This window comes from Centrocercus urophasianus, unplaced genomic scaffold, assembly GCF_019232065.1.
Source record: "Centrocercus urophasianus isolate 14NV4802_14NV808 unplaced genomic scaffold, USGS_Curo_1.0 seq_13, whole genome shotgun sequence".
Lineage (NCBI taxonomy): Eukaryota > Metazoa > Chordata > Aves > Galliformes > Phasianidae > Centrocercus > Centrocercus urophasianus.
The window spans coordinates 16,887,572-16,907,726 of record NW_024884475.1 but is presented as its reverse complement, the minus strand read 5'-3'; the positions used below and the strand labels follow the sequence as shown (position 1 = coordinate 16,907,726).

The window sequence follows — 20,155 nt, the reverse complement described above, 5'->3', positions numbered from 1 at the left end:
AAATACTTCTCTTCAGCACAGAAGGTAAATCATAATAATGGACAACATTATTAAATCTTACTATGCAGTGCCATTCCAGTTACATCTTCTCAGTACTCTCAAGAAAGTTACACCATGTAACAGGTACAGAGAGTATACTTAGTACAAAGAGTTACACAGATGAAACGAGACAATTAAGGATTCTCTCTGTAGGACAAACACAATACTGGAGTCAAAATCCTGTGCGTTTCAGACTTTAACATTTATTTTCTTCAGTAGGAGGTCTGGTACATAAATACCTTCTTTAAATTTTAATAAACTGGATAAAAACAAATAATGGAAAATTTATAAAGGTGGTCATTTCAGTTTTCAACTCCATCACACTGTATTTCTTCTATTTTTCAACATTTAAGGCTTAAACACTTCAGTTAATCATGTGAATTGCTGACACGCTACAACAATATTTACATCCAAAATTATATAAAATACAAGCATTTGAGTTCAGCAATATTGCTTAGAATTACAAAATACAGCAATATCTGAAATACTGAAAGTTTCTCTCATAAAAGCAGCAATTTTTTCTCCCATTCCTGGTCTTCACTGAAAAGTTACGAAAATAAACATTTATCATATAACATAAGCTACAAATCTAGAAGCATGACTATCAAGTCTTAAGTCACATTACTTAAACATAAATGAAAATTGGCAAATGAGCATAACATTGTTGAGGGTCCAATTATAAATCTCTGTGCTCTGTATATTACAGTAAGTTGGTTTTTTTTTTCTTCCAGTCAAAAAATAACAGTGTGTTTGGTTAGAAATTCAGGAGGCAGACTAGCTTTGTGATTAATAGTGCTTCTGTCATCAATAGTGAAGAACCACTTTGGTGACTACAAATTAACACAGTTATAAGGAAAAACCCAACCTGTACCATTGTGCAATTCTTTTGTTGTAATCTATCTACAAAGAAATACCACATTTATGCATACAGAACTTTTGTACTGAAGTACATAAAAGCTACAGGTAAAGTTTCACCCTCCAAAATGTACACTCAGTTCATTTTGTCACAGTAGAAAAAAAAACAAAACTGTGTGTACTTACTGGGGATGAGTTTTGCTGTAATTCAACTAAAAGCTATTTAATTATTTTTGGTCCCAACATGCATCCCAACAACAAAAAAAATCTACTCTGAGCATCTCTCTCCTTCCCCCCCTTCACATGTGTGTCAAGGATTTTTAAATTATTATTATTTTCTTAAGTGCATAACTTTTTTCCCCACGTAAATAGCCTATGAAAATCTATTAACAGCTTGAAATATGAGGCAGAAACTTCAAGGAAAAGCATTTTCACAATCAAATAAAACATTCCACTTTTTTTAAAGAACATATAAAAAGAAACTGATAGATTATAGCTTTTCATATTCATATTAAACCAAAAGAATTTCTGTTGTATTCAAAAGTAGTTTCTCAGCATTTGCAAACTGTGCATCTTCCCTTTAGTATTATTCAGATTACATTAATTCAGCCTATAAAAATACAGTATGGACAAGTTCTTCTCATTCCCTGACATATGAATTCATGATTTTGACACAAAAATTGTAAACTTTTATTACACTCAAAATACATTTCTTAAGTCTTTAGAATTTAAGTTCTGAGGTGATGGCAGTTGGAGCTCTTGGTATACAGCAGAAGTACATTATTGCAGAGCCTTTACACAGAAGTAGCTTACCAAAGTTAGAGAAGCTTACTCTTCCCCACATATTTTTGTTGCTACCAGGAGGAAAAAAAAGGCTTCCTGCTATGAAAGGTCTGTGTGAACGCGTTACTCAGATGAACAATTCGGCCCTGACTTCCAGTGCTACTTCGTTCCACAATTACACGTGGCATCTGAACAAGCTGAATGGGGCTTTTTCCATCCTTTAATGCCTGAGTAAGGTTTAGTATCTAAAAGAGTAGAAAGCAGGTAAGGTGCAAGCATACAAGTTAAATTGTGGTTAACAGGACTGTAAACATATCTATCACTCCATTTATTTGATAAGGCAGTCTTCTACAAAATTTGTTTAAGAATCTACTGCAAGTAGAAGTACCTCATGTGATAACATTATGACATTCCACTGCTATTTGATTTGCCAAATCAAATGCTAAGATTCAAATTCAGCCCTCAGATCTGCCAAGAATCTGTTCCTCTCCTTCCAAAACTTCAGTGTTCACTACCTATCCTGATATCTTACATGATGTTCGATGTTTCCTTTACTGAAAACTAAGGCAAGTACTCAAAAGCAATTTAGCTGACATACTTGCATTAGCTGTAATCTCAACCCCTTTCCCCCCACTGCACATCTCCTTCCTTCCTTGTGGAATGAACAGCAGATCAGTGTGTTCCACACTTCCACGTTGCACGCTTTCCCAGATGAAGAACCCCGCTGATTAAGACTGTTGCATGGTTTCCCCGCAAACTGGTTCTTACAGGATCTCCACTTGACATTTTCCAAGTTCAAAGGTCTGCATTAACCATTTGCTATGGTCTCTATATTCTCAAGTACTGTTCACATTGGGCTTGAAACTCTTTCTAGTATTTTTTCCTGTTTCACAAAAATGTATTTCTAAATACTTTCAGTGCTTCAGATTTAAAGCCTCATAAATACCCTCACATGCAAGATACATTGTTCTTGGTATTTCTTATCTTTATCAACTAGATTCTCCATTTTTAATAACATGTCTACAGAGTGGTGGGTTTTTCTGCTATCCTGCAAAAAAAATCTTCCGTAATCAATGTGGTTATCCCACTCTTGCATAATCCCCTTCAAACATACATCAAAAGCAACTCTAAAAATCAATGCTGAGAGAATTCGTTGCTCCTGGATTTCCGAACATTAAGGAATAATTCTGTTAAACTTCTTTTATCTACATCCAAGCCTGAAACAAAAATTACATCTGTTGCAATTACACAGTTCCAAGGGCAGAGAGACAAAAATAAAATCCTCTGCTGAAATCCACCTCAAAAAAAGAAGTTGGACGAGAGGGTCTGGACTTTTTAGTGTCAAATTGAATTAGACATTGTTGTCTAGGTCTCTCTCAGCTATGCAGATTAGACTTTGCCTGTATCTTTTTTTTGTTAAACAACAGATTCCCTGTAGCTGACTGATTCTGCACAAACAAAAACAACTTAAAAAACGACTTAACTCTGTTAAGATAGATGAATATTTCAGAATACTTCCAGTGACTTCACAAAGATTTTCAAAGATCTATTTCAGAAATAGCTCTTAAAACTAAATTTTCAAACTCATAAAGAATAAGGTTCTCTGGCTTTTAGCCAGCGAACAGTTAATGGTAACTGGAATTATGTTTGACTAAACAGAACTGCAGTTGTGCATAAAGCTTCTTGTTACAGGGGAAAAAAAAAAACAGACAAAGCCACTCTAGGAATTGCCAATGTCTGGCTTTAAACTACCCACGCTGAATTTACAAATGCAGACAAGTCAGTTTCAGTGCACTCAGAAGGGAGTCTTAGTTCCTCTAGCCCAATTCCCTTATGTTTTCACAAACCAATGGTTTATGCCCAGCTTACTTACAATGAACTAAATTTATTTTTATAGTTTCGTCCTCCAGTATATCAGACCAATTTTGAAGCAGCAAGGAGAGAGAAACCATTTCCTCTCTTGTTCTAGTACTATAAAATGACTTAAATTTATCACTGAAACTCTAATCTGGAAATGCCTGGATTACTCTGCTAATCATTGGTACTGACATCTGCTAAGATGAAGGAATTCTACTACCTGATTTCTTTATTGTGAGAAGTATTTCCAAGAAGTCAACCTTCTAAAATCAATACAACTTTATTTTGTATTTATTTTAATAATGTTTTGTTTAATATATCAAAGAATATACAGGTATCATCTCCTCCCTTTCAAAAAAAGCCTCCATTAAAATTCAATTTACTCTTCCCAGATGAAAAGGCCTTCAAGTATCTTCCAGTTGAATAGGAGCTTTGTTATTTTCCAGATACAAACACAAACACCTGAGAAGTTGTGACAAATGAAATAATATTAAAATGCAGTCTTACCTGCCCCCTCATAACAGACATTTGGTTTTCAAAAGTAGCCTTGTCAAATCCTTTATCAGTCTTTGTGAAGAAAACATAAAACGTCACAGTTATTATAAGTGATCCCTTTGTTATCAGTGTGGTTTTGGTATGCACGTTTATCGAGTTCGCAATATGCACGGTCGTATCTATCAACATCATAATAAACCTATAGGAAGCTCCCAGGAGTCACAGAACGACTCAAAGAAATCTACTTACTGCAAACAATTTAGTTACGTCAAAATAAACATCAAAATTCATCACATGGTAAAAGCAGAACGTATCAATAGGTAACAGTTCAACCCACTGGTAGGCAGCCTTAACACCACCACAATGTTATACCACTGGACCCTCATTTTTTCTCTGCCAAAGAAATTCTTCCACCACTGGATTTATTACGCCCTTTTACAGAATTTGAAAATCCAGAGTCATTTTGAATGCAGCCGAGTCAAAGATGCAATTATTAGTGCCAGATTCATTGGGCTACTTCAGTTTAAGTGTATATACACTACAGAGACAGGTTAAATGGAGAATTTACAGAGATTTGCTCTATAAAAATTAACTAGACTTAACCAAGTATGTGAAACTTCACTATATATAAAGGTAATTAGGTTTTCAGATAAGCTGATTACTCTCAGTCACAACAGTGACATAGCTTCCTGTAACTATGTATATATAATGATTTGGTAGAAAAGGGTACAAAATCAAAAACAAGAACTAGCCTGTACTTGTAATGGAACAGTTAGGTATATCAGAAATGCCAAATTCAAAGAAGCATCCCTCTCACCTTAAACAGTTCATAAAGATCTTCACAAAGATCCTGTACAAAGTTCATGTCAGAGATGCGAGGAAGAACCAAGTCTCTAGTCTCCTGAGAGAAGGGAACTTGTGCTTGAGAAAGCCAAGCCCAATGAAAGGGATCTAACATAGGAAAAAACAACAGGCAAAAATTAAGTTTTCAAGTGTTTACGACTGTTGTAGCAGCATACTCCTCCCTGGAGGTAATCAGTAATATGTGCTTCCACAGCACTGGGTTACCTCAATGTACCTCATCTGGCTGCATCTACAACAACAACTATGTATTTTTTATTTTTATTTTTGTTTTACTCCATCAGTGACAACATACATTTTAAGAATTTAATATTTTGAGTATTTAGTTTAACCAACAAATAGTGTAAACAAAAGCAGCTTACTCCTTGTGTAGTAATTTAATTTCCTTTGGAATAACATAACAGCTACAGAACTAGAACTGACTGCATAAGAGATATGTGGGAAATTGCTATCAAGTAGCAAGATGTTTAGGACTGCACAGAGCTATGAGCAGGTAATTAAATAGCCTTTTATTAACCAGCCCACTCTTAACTGTAACAATTACCCAATCGGCCAACAGTTCACAGACATCTTTAAGCCTTTTCAGGCACTTTCCTCTAAACTGTAAGTATTCAGAGAGATTTTCAGAAGCAATTTAGATTTACTAGGAATGTAATTTTTTTTTATCCTCTTGAACCTAATATTAAATTCTACAAAATGAGCTAGGGTTGAAAACAAGGAAAAATACTAAATAGGCTGTCTACTTATTCACAACAGCACCCTTAGAACAGTTTTGAAACAGTTTGCATACCCTTGCACTCAAGTCACTTTTGACAGCACTAATTAGAAAAAATGTAAGAATCATTCTTTGTGAATATCTATGTATTAATACTGCTCTATTAAAGAGTATTTTAAGTTTACAAAAGAGTATTTTAAGTTTTAAAAAAAAAAAAAAAAAAAAGCAAAGGACTATATTACACATCACACATGCCACTGCAAAAAGAAAAGCATTTGGTGCTAGCTTGATGGTTTTACACTTTATTATCACCCAAACTGCAAACACTTATTTAGAAATCACTTGTCTAGAAGTAAGATGGTTGAATAATAGAATACATACACGCCCTCCACTCATCAGGATGCTTAAAGGGAAATGCTAAGCCATTGTCAATTGCAGCAATTTTAATAGTAGATTCTTCAGTTACAGTCCATTGAATATCCTATGGAAGGAATATTTCAAAGTTTAGCGACACCTGTGTGCTTACAAAAATATAACATACATTAGAACACTAAATATGGGCTTTAGTTTCACTAATTTAAGTAAATTTAAATTTCAGGAAGGACTATCAAAGAAACTGCAGCTCACAGAATTCTTAAGGCTACCACCATAACAAAGGAGCTCTTCCAAAAATACGAAATAAACAGAGCCCAGAAACAGCTGTAGGAATCAGAACATTTTCAGATTATTTTCTTACCTTATCTGACAGGTTAAGTTCATCACCTTGCTTTTCATATCTGACTAACCAGTTATCATTACCTCTGTCTTTAAGTAAAGAAAAAAAATGCATGTCACAAGACATCATATAAAGAAAGCACTCAAAATTATACAGAAAGTAATACTGTAAGTTGAGAATTTACCAAAGATATCAGGCAAAGCCATACAGGCTTTTTTCCCCTCCAAAACACCTTTTGTGAAACCTTTAAGATAACTGATTTATTGGAAACACTAAATTTTACTAAACATATTTAAGCCATATATACTACTGCTTTACTGACTGAATATACAGGAAAAAAAAAAAAAAAATAATCAAGCAAGAAGTATCTTCAGGCACTGGCATTCCTATAGAACGTAGTAAAGATGCCCACTTCAGATGAAGCAGCAAAGGAACCATTTAGATAAAACTGCCTTTGCATTCTACAAAATTCTAAAACAAATCACCTACAAAAAGTCAAACAAAAATCTCAATCTCCGAGTGAAAGAAAGAGGAACACAGGAGAACAGACATTTCACAGATTACTGTTCAGTGTCTGGCCACCATCAATACAAAGTATTTTGCACCAATGTGAAACTGTGCTGTTATTGGTCTCCAGCTCAGCATAAAAGGAATGGTAGCTGTATTTGCTTTTATGCTTCCTGTAACCTCACCCTCCTTTCTTCTAACTTTGCAAAAGAGACAACTAACCACCTATTAACACAGCTAAGGCAGAAGTATTTTATTTTAAATTCTCAAGTCATTTAAAAATATCAAGTAACTGCCAATAAAAATTGCTTGGATTTTGTAATTCTCTAATATTTAGTGTTTGAATCTAGAGATACACATTCTTTAAAACGCAACATTCTGGCCTTCATTTGTGAGTAAAACACTTGAAATGCATTAAAGTTTTCACTAGCAACTTTCAGTCAGAGTTATTTATAAGTTTCCCCTCAAGTTCACTGATATTTCAGGATGCTATGAGGTACCTGTATTTCTGATGACATAATCTAAGATAACCAATCTTTCAAACTGTGACTGAAATTCCTTCCTTGTGTTCTCAGGTAAAGGATCAGTTTCAAACTTCCTGAGCCAGTAGTCAGCTTCCTTATATCCTTCAACAAACAGCTGGAAGGAGCCAACCTGAAACATTAAGAAACCATATAACAAATACATCCACACGTCTTTAGCTAACATCCTTTCAAAGGTCAGAACACTGAAAGCAATACAGTGAAACACCCAGCAAAAACCAGAAAATATAAAAACAAGACTAAGTAGTTTCTCTTCCCCAGTGGTTTCTCTAAATTCAGAGAAAATTCTAAGAAGTCTCAAATGTGATTTGGATTTTTTTGGTTTTGGTCTGATTTTCAGTGTGTTGAAGCACTCATTGAATTTACCAGGAACTAAAAGTAGGCAGACAGACTGGCACAAACAAAGCTTCAGTGTTACGAGCAATATCTGATATGAAGAAGTAGCATCTATTTTCATTGAAAATACTTCGTTTATCACTTCATAGAAAATCTCACCAAAAATTACAGCAGGAAAAAAAGTCTTCCCCTCTGAACAGCTTGTATGTTTCACTGATGAGACCAGCAGCTCTGGTCATTTTTTCAAAACATTTTGCAAGAAAATGACTGCAATACATTTCCCAAAAGACTCCAAGGAAGGAAAGCACAGATGAAATAGGCTCCGTATGTGTGGACAACAGAAAAGTTACTCAAGATTAAAATTCAAAAGAGAGATCATATTTGAGAATTAAAATGCATATAGATGCACACATGTTGAGATACAGATGAACTTTTAAGTGTACATAATAAACGTGCAATATGTGATACAAGCTTGCATAACGTATGTTGTATCAAACTAAATTGCTGGAATTGAGAAGTAGATCACTAAAGTTGTGTTTTAAAAGTGTAAGAGTAGAACTGGTGAGATTCTGCAGTTACAACAAGAAAGATGTGAGGCTGTAGTCAGAGGAACACTGCACACAAGAAGGTAGGATGAGCATGACAGTAAGATCCCTAAAAAAGGAAAAAAAATAGAAGGGAGAAAGATTCAGAAAATCTGAAAGAACTAGAAAAACAGCAAGGGAGAAGCAATCATGAAACAAACAAACAAACAAACAAAAAAAAAAAAAAAAAAAAAAACACAAAACCAGCAAGCAACGAAGGGAATACAACTAGTTAAGACAAGGAGAAAAACAAAGTACACCATTTTTATGTGATTTTCTTCAAGGAGAAAGCTAAGCTACAAACTGAAGCAGTGGCTAGATTGTGAGCGTAGTTGAAGAGAAAGAAAGAACAGAACAGTCAGGTTTTGCTTAAGAACAATTATATTTAATCAACCTTCCATCATTCAGAGATTGCTTGTAAATAAACAACAAGGTGTTTCTTCTGCTAGTCATCTATAGCATTTTTATTATCAAGGTTTTTGTGCCAGAGAAAGGAAACGCATTGATCTTCTCTTCAATCTTACCTTAGGAGGTAGTCCAATGCGATTAAATTTTTTAGCAACTTTTGGCACTTTCTCTAAAGCATATTTTTTTCCTCTCGACTTTGCACGATCTATTGCACTGTAATTAAAGGTCTCACTGACAAGCCAGACAACCTTCAAGTAAGAAAATGTCATCATTAAAAATGTTAAAAGCACAACTCCATTATGCATCATTTTATTTATCTATTTACGGTAAGTTTTATGCTGTTGCCAAGAAAGCAAAAATGAAGCATCAGGCAACTCCAGTAGGGAAAATAAATAAACAAATAAATAAATAAATAAAAACCAAGAAAGCATGAATATTTGCTATCTCACATATCTTAAAGAGAAATCTTAAAGAGAAATGTGATGAAATACTTGCAAACTAGAATCTTTATGCGCTGCTATATAGAATATATCAGAATTTACAATTTTATGCTTCTTGCTAAATTAGATGCAGACAAACAGCAGAAAATACTGAACACTGGTTATTTATTTTAAATGAAGAACACACTGAAGATTTAATTCAGCTCTCAAACTCATCCTTTAAAACAAAGAACCACAGAGTCACTGTTTCTACACTACAGCACTGGGCAATAGGACTTGATATAGTTTGCAGATGATCTAGAGCTAACCCATCACAACTGCAGCCCAGATCCTGACATACAAGTAACTGTGTACTTTCTGCATTTGATAATTCATGAATTTTTAACTTTTACCTTAGTTTTGGGTACAACTCCCAGCCCCAGCTTGTCATCTACAAGATAGGCACCAGCTTCAGAGAGATAGCCCTGGTTTGGAACAAGGCAGCCTCTGCCAAAGCAGCAAGGACAACATATCTTGTGAAAATATTTGGTCCATTTAGGATTTAGATGTCCATAAGGCTCTTCAGATTTTGGTTTGAACACTCCAATCGTTTTCTAGGATAAATAATATACAATTAAACTAAATTTCAATAACTAACATTCAAAATAATTTTAAATCCTAATGCATTACACAATTCCCCTTTCTATAAAATAAATCTAGACCTAACAAAATAGTATTTGAAATAGATGCATTATATAATGCTGTTCTAGAAGTAGCACAAATTCAAAATGACCTCTTTTCATAACAAAAACACCAAAACCAGCCAACACTTGCTACTTCTACAAAATTAAAGACAACTATTTTAGAATACAAGTAGTTTTGTACAAGTAGTCAACAACCAGTTGACTTACTGATTAGACATTCCAGACAGACAATGGTTCTAGGAAAGCAAAAAATATACAGAATGCTGATAATCAAGTGTTACATTTTATCTTTTCACAGAATCACAGAATCACCCAGGTTGGAAGGGACCTCAAGGATCATGTAGTTCCAACCCCCTGCCTAGCAGGGCCACCAAACACACACATTCAGATCAGGTTGCCCAGGACCCCGTCCAACCTGGCCTTGAACACGTCCAAGGACGGGGCATCCACAACCTCCCTGGGCAGCCCGTTCCAGGGCCTAACCACTCTCCTTGTAAAGAACTTCCCCCTAACATCCAACCTAAATCTTCCCTCCCTCAACTTCGATCCATTTCCCCTAGTCCTGCTGTTGTCAGCCCTTTTGAAGAGTTTACTCCCCTCGTGGGTGTAGGTTCCCTTCAGGTATTGATAGGCTGCAATGAGGTCACCCCGCAGCCTTCTCTTCTCCAGGCTGAACAAGCCCAACTCCCTCAGCCTGTCCTCATAGGGGAGGTGCTCCAGCCCCCTGATCATCTTAGTCGCCCTCCTCTGGACCCTTTCCAAAATCTCAATGTCTTTCTTGTACTGAGGGCTCCACACCTGGACACAGTACTCCAGATGGGGCCTCACAAGAGCCGAGAGGGACAATCACCTCCCTTTTGTATCTATTTTATTACTTTCAGTTAGAAAACATGAAAACTAGCACTTGGCAGTTCCAATGGATGGCACCACTATCACTGTAGATTCCTGGACACGAAGCTGACAGCAGCAGTTTATATTACCTGACACAAATAATTGTACCAAAGCTTAAAATTACTAGGAGTACTATTCCATTTTTGGACATTATGCTTCAAGAAATCTGTGCAATAACTAGAGAAAATTGGAAAAAAATGAGAATATGCAAGACAGTAAATATTTCTCCATAATTCACAGATCCCAGATGGTATGACCATGGATTGTTCAGCCTAAAGAAGAAAAAATACGGTGCAAAAATCAACTGAATAAGTTGCTATAAAGAAACAAGGAACAACAGATTTAGTGTTAACCAACCAAGAAACGATAGGCTTAAATCCCAGCAGGTAAGAAGCAAGAAAAACTCTTAAACCTTAAGAGTAGGCTTAAGACCAGAACAAATTTCTGGGCTGTGCAGTTTCCAAAACAGGATGCTGCTAAGAACAGGTTAATCACAGGAGCATGACAAATCCTTTAAGACAATCCTGCTCTGCAACATAGGGATTAAAGAGATAATTTCTTAAGGCGCCTCCTACAACAGGATTCTATTATTTGTTAACCTCAAACTGCACAGTTTTCGTTACACTGAATTATATACCTTTCCCACTGTCTGTGATAAAATTTAGCCTAATGTACAAGGTCCCTGCAGTGACTTTTGTATAGCTCAAGTAAAATACTGTAGACATGCAGTATTTTTATTCCTTTTCTGATGACCACACTAAGTAAATCAAACTCTTATGTAACATGTAATGAATACAACTGTTTAAAAATACTTTCTCATACTAGTTCTCTGAATTCTTACCAAAAAAAAAAAAAAAAAAAAAGTAATCCCTCAATAAGCCAAGAATTGCTTGCAGTTGCACTCAATTCTTATAGCTGATTTGCACGTCAAACTAAGAACACAGTTTGCTGCTAGTTAGTTACCAGCATCCCAGGAACCTAATTCAGCTGGACTATGGAGATGAACTAACTAGTTGATCTAGGTTCAATAGAATTTTTAGCTGCTTTCACTCTTGTTTTTGATAAGACTAACTACAGTGAACTTACTCTGTTACACTTGGCAATACAATACACAACACAGTAGGTTTCTCTTACCTATCCATTTTGATTCACTCCCACCAACTACCAGAAGAAATAAGTTGAAACATTACTATTTGCATTCATTCTACAAGTTTACTATCAACAGGAATAGGATGTGAAGAGGCAAAAATTCTTCTCATGTTTTCAGCACGCTGTTATCTCCAGTTCTAATGGTGTGCAAGTTCTCTGCAACTGTGCATTGTGTTTACGATTCTATTTAGACCTACACAAGAGGTCCTTATTCCTACAACAAGCATTCTCTGTAACATGCAAGTCTGGAATTCACAACTATGTCCTCCACACAGAACACATTAGGAATTGGCCTCCTAAAGCAACAAAAAAAAAAAAAAACCCTTTGGAAACGGAATTTGCTTGGCATGCTACTTCAGCCAACATCACAATACTAGCATTCTTAATAAGTTATTTTACTCCTGTTGAATCACATGTGTGTACCTCCTCAAAACACAGTTACGAGCTTTCATTTCCCAGAAATGTAACGATGTATTACACTTATATGCCAAGTCAAGTCATTAATTATCCTTTCTGAGTCACATTTTAGGTAGTACTTCCCACAAACCGAACATTTTTAAAAGGAGCTTAGCTCATTCCATTGCTTGCCTGAACCCTTCTGTGCTATAGTATCAAGTCAAGATACAGTTTTCAAGTTTTTCCTGAAGTTCAAACCTCGATAAACTTTGCAGAGCCACTGATGTCGAGTAGAACCAGATGGCTCGCTATGTAGACAACCAAGAAAGCCAGTCAGAATTAATTTCTACACTGGCTGCAATGACATGACAATTAGCCAGTAGCAAAAACACCTTGCAGAAGACTGCATTGAAGCAGATAGACTCTCCCTTGGTTACACAGTGTGCAGGTAAATGAACAAGTATTCGTCACTTCATCAAGAACGCTGAAGCACTGAACTGCTTTGTATCAGTAAACAGCTACACCAGTAAAACGCGGAAAGGTGACAGGTTTGTATTTCTGGGAGAATCAAATCAATGATTAGAACAACCTAACAGCAACAAGTCATTTTAGCTAGAAGTTGGTATTAGCGTGAGTAAATATTCCAGAAGCTGACCAGTTAGAATGCTAAGTATATCAGTTAATAAGGTCTTCCCCAACACAGGGAGAAGAAAGCAAGCCACAAAGCTGCTCTGAATTTTTCCAGTTCCACAAAAGGAAAGAAATGATCCTTACTTCTTCAGAATCTCTTTAGAAGTTGCATTCAGTTTGAATACGTATATGTAAGTATACAAGCTGAAAGCCTGCACAGAACAAAACTACTGAAGTAGGGAAGTGACTTGAAAGTAAAAAATTACTGATGAAGCTTGAAACGAGTCTCTCTGTAAATAGTATTATATGTATGAGCAAGAATCCCACAAACTGATTGGAGAAAGAAAAAATTTTTCTTCCAGTTTCAAAAAGACATCTCCCTCCCTTTCTTCCCCATCTACTTTGGTTCTCCCCCAACAGAATGAAGGAGCTCACTACTAGCAAATGTTCCTGGAATGCAGGAGCATGAACCATATATACAGTCCTGAAAAGATTTTGTATGGGTAATTCTGCCACCTTACGTCTTCAAAATAAGTTCAGAATGAGACCACAACATAATTCAAGGCAGGCAATTATTGTGAAAAAAATCACTCATTCAAAAGCATAAACACTATCACCAGAAAATTGCCATTAAAACTAACTGGATATCTATGAAAAGCAGCAAGATGGGAATATACTCCATAACAACCAGTAATACAAACAGAGGTTAAATAAAAAGAAAATTAAATCTCAAACAAGGAAGAAACATCTTTGCTTTTTCCTGCATCCTCAGAAATCTCAGATGTTGTGAAAACCTAGGACTTAGGTGTTACAGTTTCCAAGTCCAACTCAAACGGCATCTTCAGAACTAACAAACACCTGCATCTACCTAAAATTAAAGACTGCTGACTGAGCTTAAAATAAAATTGCATATAAGAAATCAAAAGGTACAGAGAATTATCTTCTTGATACTCACTAAAAATGCTCCGGAGTCTGCTTTTTGGAACAGGCCCATAGGCAAAGTATTTCTGATTTAAAGAAAACAATGAGGAACTATGCCGAAAGTCTCCTTTAATAAGAATGCACAAAAGTGATACTTTTCAAGCAAGTTGTAACTAAGTTCTCTCTCTCACAATAGACTTAAGACAACTCTGATGATATAGTAGGTGACTACTATAGTTGCCCTTCTCTTCTGTTAGTGGTAAATGGCACTTTTAAAAGTAAGACAAACTAAAAACTACCATGCTAAGATTCCGTAGCTGACTGAAGCAAAAAGGTTGGCTGGTTGTTTCACTCTCCTTGCCTGTCCATAGGAGCATGTAGACCAAACCATCGTAGATGAAACACAATAAACAAAGAAAAAATAAATAAGTAAAACTGCTCGCCAAAGAACACTAAACAGTACTAAACCAAAAGCTGAGTTCTTTCAAGGAAATCAGTTAAAACGTACAAAAAACAAAATGGTAGATTCTGCAAAAAGGTTCCCTGAGCTGTTCTCAAACAGACCCTTTTATTTCCTCCGTATTTATCTGATGCAGAATATCCAAAACATGCTAACACTGCAATAGAGAAACAGTTAGTTGGACTTCACTTATGCCGCAAGACATCAGAAATCTAAATACTTACTTGGGTTGCTTAGATTTTGACATGCTTAAAAGGTTTTTAAACAGAATTAGAAATTCTCATTTTAAACCAGCTATTGTTAGAGATTCTGCATTTGAAACATTTTGCTCACCCCCTTGCTGTCCTTCACAAAGTAACTCCCACTGGATCCTTGAGAGATCCTTTCCGGCAAAACTCCACACTCTATAGCTTGTTCTGCTCTCAGAACAATTTCTGCAAATTCTGGATCATCTAAAAATGTATTCATATCAATAGTGTGTCCCGTATGTCCTGGAAAATAAGAAAATAAGCAAACAAGCACAATTTGTAGTGAGAATGAATAAAAGCATAAGTAAATACATAGAAACATGAATAGTTCTCCCTGCCAATGCCTACTTACCAGCAAGCAGGAGAATCTGCTCTGTCGAATCAGTGCAACTTTGCACACTGCTACACCCACATCTAATAAAATGTATTTAAAGTAGAACATCCAAACCTACAACTACTTTGGGACTAGCACTGCAAAATGTTTATATCTTACAAGGATTATTTTAATATTTACGTCACAAAGCCTAAAGGAGAAAAAAAAAGAACTAAAAAAAATGCACATGTATATTGAACATCCACATATACCCTTCTCTTAAGGCTTTTGCTCTTTTTAGTAGAGAAAGGTAACTGAAAGCAAACTGTCCATCACCCACTGAGTATTAGAATGGTACCACATTATTCTGCTAACAGCTTGGCTAGCACATTCATTACCCGCTCAGTCTTACACGTAGAGCTGAGAAGTAGCATCAACATCCCAACCAAGTATGGCATGCCTTCAGCACTCAACACTAAAACACTGTAAACCTCCTGAAGAACTTCTCTGCACACTGACCAGGGAACCAGTTCTATGTAGACAATAAACAATAATGAAAAACAAGCAGCTAAACAGCTGGCAGGAATTAATACTTCTATTGCTCTTCAAAACTTTACATTATTTCTTGGTGTAAGTTCTCGAACTGGAGAGCTCTGGCTTTCTCAGAGGTCAGCTTTTAACTTCTGTGCATTCATTCCAGGTCCAAAATCCATTAGAATCCTTACTGCCTTTAGGAATATAATCTTCTATCACATCTCCCTAACATGAATGTAATTGAGTACATTTGTCTTGCAGTTATATTTAAGAAATACATTATGCTGTATGCTCAAGATAATTTTTGTCTTTTTAAACGTAGGGTTTTATCATTGTTGCTACTGAGCTACTAGAAAGCCTTCTATTACTGCAGTGATGTGGGTATATGAGAACACACAGGATGCAAACAAGGACAGAAGCAGCTGTAAGAAGTTTCCTTTCAGTTTCTCAACAGCTTCCACACGAAAAAAAAAGCCACTTGTAACTAGCATCTGTTGAACACAGCAGGGTTTTCCAAGTTGGTTTCTTCTATGAAAACATAACACAGCTTATTTTCAGCACCATCCCTGGATGCACAATTACAACTGTTGAAGGTTTTTCTTGCAGCTGCTCCAAGAACTATTCTTCTCAGAAGTTCCCATTCAGGAGATCAGGGCTCACAGTCAGCATTTTCCAAATGAAGTTGCACAAGGTCCAAGTACAGCAGCTTTACAACCTTAAACAACAAGACTGTCCCACCAAGGACATGAGCACTGTCATCCAAGCACACACCTCTACTTGTTCTTCCATCAAGTTAACAATCACATCGGCTAAACCAGTGTATTTTGTGTGCAAGCGTAGCACTCTAACTCCTTTCACCTAAGACTTTCTCTATTTTAATGCTAGTATTAGTAGGGGGAGCGTTGAGGAATTCTGAAGTTTTCTTACATAATCTCAGAGGAGATGTCAAAGAGATCTCTGCACTCATCTCTTACTGCCCTGCAGGATGAGACTCAGAGCTCCAGTCTCTCCTCAGAAACATTAAGGGTGATACTTTGCTAAAAGCACCATCTCAATACATTCAATCTCCATGGAAATAAAGCAGAAGAACCTAACATCCTATCGACACCTTCACATCACACACTTTTACTGGTTAAAAAACAAGATTGCATTTGTTTCTTACAGTTAAACTCCCTATGGTTACTTAAGAAGAGTTACTCATATAGCCTGTTTTGTTCAAATTGGTGCGTTTTTGATTTGTTTGTAAAAATCAACTATTCCTGCAAAAGGAACTTTTTTCAAGTTTGAAGAAAAAAAAAAAAGCTTTCCTAAGAGGCAATTTTAAAGCCCATCATGGACAAAAAATATAATTACCACAGCACACGCTGATCGGTGACACAAATCCGTGGATTTCTATCGGCAAACCCTACACTGCTTTCAGAGTCGTACGAAAGAAAGCACCAAAGCCTGAAGAAGCAGCGGCAGCCCGCAGTCGTGCAGTCAGAACTTTTACTGTGTAAAGCGACAAACCCAACGGAAGTCGCAGCAGAACCGAACGGCAAAGACAAGACTCAGCAGCAGCGGGCAGGCTCACGGAGACGTGCACGAGCTCGGCAGCCCCGCACGTCCCGCGCCGCCCGGCACCGTCTGCTGGCTCTCCCCGCGGGACGGGCGGCCGGCGGAAGCAGCGGGCATTGCGAGCCGCGAGCACCTCGGCCCGGCAGGTACGGCCCACCCACCGCGCGGGGCTGGGCTGGGCTAGGCCGGGCCCGTCCGTCCGTCCGTCCATCCATCCACCCCTCTGGGCACACGCCGGGCGCCCCACGCCGCTCCCCCCGCGCCAGCCCTGTGGCCGCGGCCGTACCTGCGCCGACGCGGGGCTCCTTATCCCGGGCGGCGCCCGCTCGGCGCCCGCGGCCCGACGCCCGCAGGAGAGGCTCTTCCTCTCCATCCCCCTCGGGCCCCGAGTCCTCCTCACCCTCCTCTTCCTCCTCCAGCCCCGGCTCCCCGCACAGCCTCACGGCCCCGCCGGGGGCGGCTCTCCCCGCGGACGGCCCCGCCCGAAGCGCCGGCTCCGACAGGAGCAGCAGCTGCTCGTCGGGCTCCTCGGAACCCGACTCCATAGGCGGCAGCGGCCAGGAGCCGAGCGCGGGGCGAGGAGGCGCCGCCGGGCGAACGCGGAGTCAGGCGCCCCCACAGCAGCCCATGGCGCTCTCAGTGCCGGCGCTACGGCGGCGGGCCCGTCACGACTCAGCGCATGCGCCGGCGGCCCGCCCTGCGCTGCTACCTGCCTTAAAGGAGCCGCGTTCCCAGTGCCGCGGTGCCGTCCCGTCCGTCCGCGCAGCGCGGCTCCCGCCCTGCGTTGTCCGGACGCACGCGCGCCGTGGAGGGCAGCGTGCGTGCAGCGTGACTACTCCCTGCTCCTCCGGGCGGCCAGACGTCTACCCTTGAAGTATTCTCGTTGCTGGGACTCAACAAAACATCCCCGTAAAGCCATGAGTTTCTAAGTCTGAGGCTGGTTTGTCTCTTAGCCACGTTCCGGGTTCCCTCCTACCTTGCACTTTATGAAATGTTCTACTCAGTGCACTGTCATTTCCAAAAGCAAGCAAGCAGAAAAACAGCAAACAAAAACAGTACGAATCTACTCCAACTGCTTCCATGTTCTCACAGCCATCCTTGTGTTAACAGAAATAAGGGAAACAACCAAACCCCAACACAGCGCATCACACCGTGACTAGGATGCATCCTCCCACATTTCTCTCTCTGGGGACAGGTTTTGCTGGCACAGAGCTCAGAGGTGTTGGTGAAAAACAGGAGAAAGACATGGAGCACGTGCACAGAACTGAAGTTCTGGATTGTGCTGGGAGAGGGTCAGTTCTCAGCTCACACAGTAATTGCATGTCTTTATTATTCATTATTCTCATAATTATTTGCACCACAACAATTCGTTGTGTACGTCGCCTGCATCATGGAAAGAAAATGACTTTGCTTGGTTTCTAACAAAATAAAACCTTGCAGCAGTATGTTTGCTTTGTCTCAGGTTACCTCTCAGCAGTGGACTTTGGAATGCAATGCCATTTACTTGTGTAACTATTGATATCTGCCACATCTGATAAAATCCACTCACAGTGCTTTTCTGTTTCCATTTCTTTTAATAAAAAGTGAACAAACAATTGTGATCCCAATGTTGGCTAGGCTTTTATGCCTAGCCAACAGGTACAGAAGAGCTATAACAGAGGATGTAATTTTCAGTGCAGACAATGACACCGATTAGCTGCTGTCTGAAGCAAGCACACGGGTCAGAATTCAAGGGGAGAAGGCTCACGTTTTGCCCAGCAGATCACTGAGTGCCTTTCCCTTTAGCTGCACTAGTTGGGAGTGAGCTGAAAACACTGCTATGCGGTTTGTCCCTGGGCTTTTCAAGGATATGAACATTAATTCTTCTGAAAAAGTAAAACAAGAAACCCATGAGCTATTTGTTCTGTCACAGGGAACAATTCACATGAGCTGTGGTGTGTGTGATCACCATCAGTTCTTACTTTTGGTATTCTGCAGTAAGAACTCTGTAGCTTGCTGCTGGTTTGATAACGAGAAGCCTTCACACTGCTTCAGTCTTTAAGCAGTTCAGCCTGTAATTAAACAAAATGCACATCGCAGAACAGTTACTACAAATGATTAATTTTAATTCCAAGTAGCTAATACTCTCCGTTAGCTACCTGGTCTGAAGTTACTGAAGTATGCAAGTAAGTCTGATTACAGACTCACTTATTGAACCCTCACAGAATGGCCTGGGGTGAAGAGGACCACAATGATCATCCAGTTCCAACCCCCTGCTATGTGCAGCATCACCAATCACCAGACCAGGCTGCCCAGAGCCACATCCAGCCTGGCCTTGAAAGCCTCCAGGGATGGGGCATCCACAGCCTTGGGCAACCTGTGCATCACCACCCTCTGTGTGAAAAACTTCCTCCTGATACCCACCCTAAACCTCCTCTGCCTCAATTTAAAACCATTCCCCCTTGTCCTATCACTTCCACCCTTGTAAACAGCCATTCCTCCTCCTGTTTATACTCTCTTCAAGTATTTGGAAGGCCATAGTGAGGTCTCCCCGGAGCTTTCTCCAAGTAAACAAGCCCAGTTCCCTCAACCTTTCAACCTCTTGATCCATTTCCCACCTTCGTCTCTCATTCTCGCCCGCACCGTGCCCGCTCCGCTCGCATCCACGCTCGCACTCCCCCCAAACACGGGACGCGCAGCAGAGAATCGAACCCGCGCAGCAGGGCGCGCTTTCAGCTCTCCCTGAGCGCCCTCTCGTGATGCGCCGAAGTAACGAGCTGAGTGGTTCTGCCTTTCCCAGCGGCAGCGACAGAACGCCTGGACGCAGCGATTTGCAAAGCTCCTTTAGTTCAAAACGGTGAAAAACTGGGTTAACTGCAGTCCGTCTGCCAACAGATCTAGCCGGTGTGCAGGACTGCTCCGCCAAATCACCCCTCAGATCCCATCAGGCCAGCGACACCTACGGAACGAGTCGGCCACCGTGGCTGTTCGCGCATTATTCAGCCTTGAAACCGCGCCAGAGAAAGATCGGACAAGATCTCAGAACCAAATCCGACCAGGCGTGGGCCGGTTAGGACAGAGCAGCGGAACAGAGGCACCTCGTGCTGCACGCGTCTGCTCACGCTCAGCTCGCCGTCCCTGTAGTAGAGCTACAGGCAGGCTCGGTACCACCGCCACGCGGCCGCCCACCGCAGCCCTCCCGCCCCCCTCCCCCAGCCCGGGCTGAGCGGCGGCGGGCAGAGGCCGCGCGCAGCCTC

The 20,155-nt window shown here is 39.5% G+C and overlaps 1 protein-coding gene and 1 long non-coding RNA gene across 4 annotated transcripts; both read right to left on the bottom strand.

Moving 5' to 3' along the window:
• Nucleotides 1–222: 222 nt before the first annotated feature.
• Nucleotides 223–17,479, bottom strand: PI4K2B (phosphatidylinositol 4-kinase type 2 beta). 3 transcript variants are annotated; one of them, XM_042812826.1, is made up of 10 exons: nt 17,206–17,479; nt 14,601–14,758; nt 9,530–9,730; nt 8,814–8,945; nt 7,328–7,481; nt 6,342–6,409; nt 5,987–6,086; nt 4,847–4,980; nt 4,042–4,101; nt 223–1,922 (listed from the first exon to the last, which is right to left on the bottom strand). In XM_042812826.1, the coding sequence occupies exons 1-10, from the start codon at nt 17,462–17,464 to the stop codon at nt 1,749–1,751; spliced, it is 1,440 nt and encodes a 479-aa protein (XP_042668760.1). In that variant the 5' UTR covers nt 17,465–17,479; the 3' UTR covers nt 223–1,748. The 3 variants fall into 3 exon arrangements, with proteins under 3 accessions (XP_042668760.1, XP_042668762.1, XP_042668763.1); XM_042812828.1 differs by having other exon boundaries at nt 17,320–17,479; XM_042812829.1 differs by lacking the exon at nt 17,206–17,479 and adding an exon at nt 14,868–16,866.
• Nucleotides 17,480–18,473: 994 nt separating this feature from the next.
• On the bottom strand, nt 18,474–20,063 carry LOC122157273. Its single transcript, XR_006167825.1, has 3 exons — nt 19,517–20,063; nt 18,881–18,970; nt 18,474–18,784 (listed from the first exon to the last, which is right to left on the bottom strand). It is a non-coding gene; the product is annotated as an uncharacterized LOC122157273 (long non-coding RNA).
• Nucleotides 20,064–20,155: the final 92 nt, after the last annotated feature.

Excerpts from the sequence above, each read along its gene's own strand:
- PI4K2B (XM_042812826.1), bottom strand. The coding sequence starts at position 17,464 with ATGGAGTCGGGTTCCGAGGAGCCCGACGAGCAGCTGCTGCTCCTGTCG. Across the intron at positions 6,087-6,341 it reads AACTTAACCTGTCAGATAAG|GATATTCAATGGACTGTAAC; the intron begins GTAAGAAAATAA and ends TTCCTTCCATAG. Across the intron at positions 4,102-4,846 it reads ATCTTTATGAACTGTTTAAG|ACTGATAAAGGATTTGACAA; the intron begins GTGAGAGGGATG and ends TTCTTCACAAAG.